Source organism: Perissodus microlepis, chromosome 9, assembly GCF_051167445.1.
Source record: "Perissodus microlepis isolate ML-2025 ecotype Zambia chromosome 9, ASM5116744v1, whole genome shotgun sequence".
In the NCBI taxonomy this organism is placed as follows: Eukaryota; Metazoa; Chordata; class Actinopteri; order Cichliformes; family Cichlidae; genus Perissodus; species Perissodus microlepis.
In genome coordinates, this window is record NC_140469.1 from 17,773,982 (window position 1) to 17,779,981 (window position 6,000).

The following is a 6,000-nucleotide window of genomic DNA, read 5'->3' on the forward strand; positions in this document are numbered from 1 at the left end:
GGTTGTATCTTCCTTATACAGATGCATTATAATGTATAATATATATCAGTGAGGATAGATGTAATGCACAGTCATACTGTATGTCACAGGCAGAATTCCCCCCTCATCGTCCAAATTAAGCCGTTTTACGGGCTCACTAATCACATCTGTCCTCATTTAGTCTATACATCCTGCCCAGAAACTGTCTTCATCATAATACCAAAGCTTGGCTCATAAGTCTGTGGTCGATGTGTCGGTCTCTGGTGTCTGTCTCACCCACGCGCGACCAAACAGTCTAACGCAGCCACAGAGAAGCCTGCTGGTTCCAAAACAAAGTCCCGGAGTCTGAGCCTGAGAACATGGGAGTCGCGCAGATGAGCTTTCTAGGCTTTCAGTTTGTGTGTCTGTTGGTGGGTTGCGGTTCCACTGCTTGACTGTGATATCTGGGGTTTCCCCAGTCTAAGAAGGGTCTGCAGTGGGAGTGATTTAACAAATTGCGGTGCGCTTAACGTCTGGTCTCGGTGAAGTTGATGTGTGATCAGTGGAGTTTGACGTTTGCTTTAGTTTTTGTTTTTTTTAAACATGCTCTCAGATCTGTATATCATAGAGAAGCTGGCTGTCTTAGGAGGCTTAGCAACACAATGAATTACTGAGGGGGGGATTCATAGTCTGGCGTTTCATTTCTGCAGCACCACGGGCGCCAGTCAACTGGAGACAGGGAAAGCTGCTGGGGCGAGGAGCGTTCGGGGAGGTCTACCTCTGCTACGATGCCGACACAGGCCGCGAGCTGGCCGCCAAGCAGGTGCCGTTTGATCCCGACTGTCAAGAAACCAGCAAGGTGAGGGGAAATATATCAAAACTGTTTGGATTTGCATGAAGTTGATGGCATAAGATGGTTTTTTTTTTAAATAAATTAAAGACTCTAACTTTGTTTTTTTGCTGCAGGAAGTGAATGCTCTGGAGTGTGAGATTCAGCTGCTGAAGAATCTGCGTCACGAGAGGATTGTGCAGTACTACGGCTGCCTTCGAGACCTCGACCAGAGAAAACTCACCATTTTCGTCGAGTTCATGCCCGGGGTGCGTATTCTGCGGGACATTTTAAGTAAATTTAATCACACTCGAGCAGCCCTTAAATTTTGAAAGAACAATTAACGTCTGAGAATGTGCGCGCCGGACTTGGTTTGGCTATAAAGATAGGTACTGAGACATTTTAACACAAACATTAAAATCAAACCCTTACCAGCCACATCTGCTAGAATCTATTTAGAAATGTCAGCAGCTGTCAACAAACATGTCCTCCACGCAGTTGATGTCAGCAGAACAGCTCATTTTATGAGATCATATTCTCCCTAAATGAGCAACTTTAATGAGCTACTGTCGCCTGCGGACCCTGTCCCCGAGCCTGTTTTTAATATTTCCTGAGCTATTTTTTTTAAATTTCCCAGAGACACTGAGTGTCTTAGTCACACATTGTCTGGAAATTGGAAATGTTTACGTTTCGCCAGAGTTGGCAGAAGCAAGACAGGAGGTGACAGAGCCAAGCTTTTGTGTGGCTGCGTGGCACGGCTTCACTGCTGCGCCTGACCGATAACACTTTAGTGGCCCGAGGGAGGGGGGGCCGTGTGTCCCTCGGAGAGACCCAGAGAGCTCCTAAGGTGTCCCGTTGACAGCTGAAAGTGAGGAGGCAGAGGTTTTGTTTTCACCGCAAGTCCAAGAGTGCGTCGCAGGTGTTACAGGATCAGGTCTTAGCTCCTGCCGTGTCCCCAGGAGGAGCGGAAAACAGGAAATTGAAGGAAATGCAGCTCACTGGTGCAGTTTGGACTCAAAGTCAGTCAACAGACTTCTGTCAGCACGTTATATGCTTACATTCTTGGTTTTTGGCCTTGAGAATTGGCTTAGAGGTTGCTTTCACAAATAAACCCCAAACAAATTAGCTGGAACACCCACGTTTTCCAGAAAAATAAGTGTATGTAGATTTTTCTTTAATTTCGCATGCGTGTCTGTCCCATCCATTCATTCGCTCACAGGCTTTCTGTTTGTCTCTCTAGGGCTCGATAAAAGACCAGCTAAAAGCCTACGGGGCCCTGACGGAGAAGGTGACGAAGAGATACACCAGGCAGATCCTCCAAGGAGTCTCCTACCTGCACAGCAACATGATTGTACACCGAGACATCAAAGGTAAATGAAACCGCAAGCTCGAAAAAGGCCAAGGTTGGATTTTAATTGGATTTGTAACCGATAAACACTCACACTTGGAAATGCTTTCTTCAATGGGGTCCTATAGCAGTAGCTGCTGCAATAGGCGGGGGATCAAAACTACAGATTCATTCATTTTCATTCGGGTTGACATTTCCTCATTTGGTCATTTGTCGTTTGCAGAACGTGCCTGGAAAAATGTGCTATTTTCAACTCTCCTTTGAGATATATTAGGCTTCGTGCTGGTGAAACTGGCCGTTCTAAAAATGCTCAGCACCGGACGGAAAGGTTTTGGTTTGGCTGCCCACAGCTTTGGGAGTTACTGGGTCGTTAAGCGGCGGCCAAGAAAGAGGGGAATATACTGTCTGGTGGGGGAAAAAGATAGTCGGTCTCACAGGACCAGGCAGGGCTCTATGAAGAGCACATGTGGGTGTGATCTTTCCACTCAAAAAGGCTCTGCACGTGTAATATACGGTGTGTTCATCTCACCACAGAACATTTCTGTTTTTGCAGTTAAAAAAAAAGGACTTAAGCTTGGCACCACACGCACGTCCACATTCACTCCGGACCAGCTGGAAGTTTCTCTGAATTTATTTGAAAAGGCTGGAATTATCAGAGAACCTGTCGTCCTACGTACAGGAAACGTGCAGGCAGTGGAAGAAGCAGCTCGGGGCAGTAAAAAGTAAAGGTTATAGTTTGAGCCTCCAAGTTTCTTCTTTTGCAGCCTGCCAGTTCTTTGGTGGGGGTGGAGGGTGAGTGGCAAGTGGTGCACATTAGTCACTGATCAAACAAGCGGCGTGGCTGAAGGAAATGGGATAGACAGAGCTACATTCGGAAAATTACTAAGATAGGAGGAGAAAGGGTGTTGAGGTTCGACGTGTCTCTTGTGGAGCAGACAGTTTATTTAGTATTTAATTTTCTGAACCCAACGAGGCTTTTTCCTCAGTGTGAGAAAAGTGAAAGAAAGATAAACTTCCCTATTTGGCGTAGCTGACTAAGCGCAGGATTTGTATAAAGACTGCTGAAAGATATGCTTTTTAAAAATAAGTCTGCCAGTATTCAGTTACCCAAACAGTCAAGACCTTTCGCCTTCTTCCGTCAGCTTGAATTGCTGGCGCCAATCGCTTTTTACCCAAAACAATAATTGCAACTCCAAATTGTCAGCGTCCCTTTGCGTCTGACAGCTCTCGGGAGAGTCCTGAATACTTTCAAGCTCGTTTTGTTTCGATCCACCAGGTGCTAACATCCTGAGAGACTCCTCGGGAAACGTGAAGCTGGGAGACTTTGGAGCCAGCAAACGTATCCAGACTATCTGCATGTCTGGTACAGGCATCAAGTCTGTCACGGGCACCCCCTACTGGATGAGCCCTGAAGTCATCAACGGGGAGGGATATGGGAGGAAAGCTGATGTGTGGTAAGGAAATTATTAGATAGAACTGTATTGATTGAAGGGGCGAACAATATCAGATTGCTGCCGTCGCTGTAAAAGCAAAAGCAATAAAATGACCTTGAGCAATAAATGATATTGTTATCAGTTGCTGTGATATGCACTCTGTTTACTAATACTGTTGATATTTAACACACTGAGGCGTTGAAATTAGAAATGCAGTCGAGTAATAAATGGAATAAATGAACTTTTCAGTTACACGCTACTTCAGAAACTCACATAAATATGAACTTTAAATAAGGGCTGTATGTGCTGATAGATTAGAGCACTTTATACAGTTTTCTAAGAGAGCGCGCTTACTTAAAGACTTGATAAGAAGCCAGATATACTAACGTATCATTGCATTGCCAAACAGTGTTAACTTATGCGTCTTCCATGTAGATTTTTGTGAGATTCAGCAGTTTTTGGGCCCATTGTTCTAGGGCGTAATTGGTTGCTCCAAGCTTTAGAGAAAGAGTACAATACTGGAATAAGTTTGTTTGGATTTGAGCTAGTGTCAAAGGGTTAACTCTGGTATTTGACACAACAGTTGGAGGTGCAAGGTAGACAATAGACACAAGCCGAGCTCCATTCAAATCATTTTTCCTGCTGTGCTGTTTTCCTTCAGGAGTGTCGCCTGCACCGTTGTTGAGATGTTGACCCAGAAACCCCCGTGGGCCGAGTACGAAGCCATGGCAGCCATTTTTAAGATCGCCACCCAGCCTACAAAGCCCACGCTTCCCGAGGGTGTGTCTGACGCTTGCAGGGACTTCCTGCGGCAGGTGTTTGTGGAGGAGAAGTGGAGGCCCACTGCAGACTTTCTGCTCAGCCACCCGTTCGTTCAGGGCAGCTTCTGAGCTCCTGTGGATCCCCTTCCCCTTCCCTGCCTGTGAGGCCTCCGTGGCCCCGGTGCATCCCCTCCTCTCCGGCCCGTCCCATCTCCAGGGCCCCCTCCCCTCATCACCAAGCTCCAGGGCTCAGTACCACTCCCAACTTCCTGTTATCCACCACTAGTGTCTGCCTTGTCGAGACTCCTGCATCCTACTAGCTCCACCTGGACTATTCCCTAAGAGGGAAGGGTGACTGCTGTCAAGACCTCCAGAGTCCTCTGAGGTTTTGCATGGTGTTCCCTCAGGAGGGCACTAACAAGAAGGCAGTCTCACAAGCTCCAGACTGCTGTCCTTTTAACAAGCGCAGGAAAAGTGACCGAGGTTAGAGCAAAGTGTCGCGTCTCAACCTTTAGGTCTCACTTTACACCCACTTACTGCTGCAGAACAGCGTCTCGGGATCGAGGAGACGTAATTGTGATTACATTGATCACACGTGACCGTACTGTAAGTTTCTCATCAGCCTAAAGAAAGCTGTGGGTAGAATTAAGATGGTAAAATATTTTTCTATGATGCATATAAAGTCATCCTAGCAGATGAGATGTCTATTGTCATTCTAGAAAAACAAAATGTAAATGTATTTTTTGCCAACGCCTTACAATAAGAATTTGTAAGTAAGAATGTCTTTTATAACGTCTGCGAGGGTCACCAGTACCCTGCTTTCATAAGCACTCACAAAAAAAAAACCCATTTTAGGAAGGATTGTCAATGTTGCACTTTTTGATATCATGCATTGAAACATTTCCGACGTGCAGGATAATCAGCCGAGGAGATATTTTTCTATTTGATGCATTTTTTTAATATATTATTGAGAATTGTGTTTCAGTGTAAAAGAAGAAAAAGAAGAACCGAACTCTTTTTGCGCATTCGTGTGCAATGTCTCTTAAGCAATACCAACACTGTTGTCATTCCATCCTCCCATGCAGCGAGCCTTGTTCCATTCAGAAGTGGCCAAAGAAACGTTGCAGAGACTGAAACCTTTCAATAACTTTTAGAAAACGTGCAGTATTAGTCATGTCTGACTTTTTTGCCACCTCAGAGCCCCATATAGCCTTTCCTGTGTTATGGCAGCTTTGTGCACAGACCAAATCGGACGCATTAACGTCACATTTTTTTTTTTAAATATTTTTTTTTCTAAAGATTGTGAAATTAGACCGAAGGAAGCGTCTTGTTTATATTTTTGCTGTAACTTCACCCCACGCCTTTATTTAGCTTTCCACGCCATCTCGAATGGGTCTCTTAATGACTTTGACGGCACACCGTGGTCTCTGTGACGTCATGTGAGGCGGAGCTTATTATTACAAGTTGCCAAAAAAAACAAAACATTGAGTTGGAAGGATGGAGCGGAATGATGTGTTCTTTAAAGTGGAGATGAAATGAAACTTTAACTGTGGGGTGGGGGGTCGATGTCGGAGGTGTCGTGACTTGCTGTAACACACAGGCACTTAAAAGAATGACGATCCAATCTTTTCAACCCTTAGTGCCTTACCTGAGTGTGCTTGCAAACACAAA

General features: G+C 45.3%; 1 protein-coding gene across 2 annotated transcripts in view; it reads left to right on the forward strand.

The window, feature by feature from the left end:
- The window catches only part of map3k22 (mitogen-activated protein kinase kinase kinase 22), a 38,439-nt gene that overhangs the window by 32,047 nt on the left and 392 nt on the right, over positions 1 to 6,000 (forward strand). For both annotated transcript variants that reach the window (XM_084939378.1, XM_084939379.1), the window contains exons 14-18: positions 669 to 817; positions 925 to 1,056; positions 2,028 to 2,157; positions 3,412 to 3,589; positions 4,230 to 6,000. The exon at positions 4,230 to 6,000 is cut by the window's right edge and continues 392 nt beyond it. In XM_084939378.1, coding sequence (XP_084795504.1) covers positions 669 to 817; positions 925 to 1,056; positions 2,028 to 2,157; positions 3,412 to 3,589; positions 4,230 to 4,458 — 818 coding nt within the window. In that variant the 3' untranslated portion in view covers positions 4,459 to 6,000. The remainder of the gene's footprint in view (positions 1 to 668; positions 818 to 924; positions 1,057 to 2,027; positions 2,158 to 3,411; positions 3,590 to 4,229) is intronic.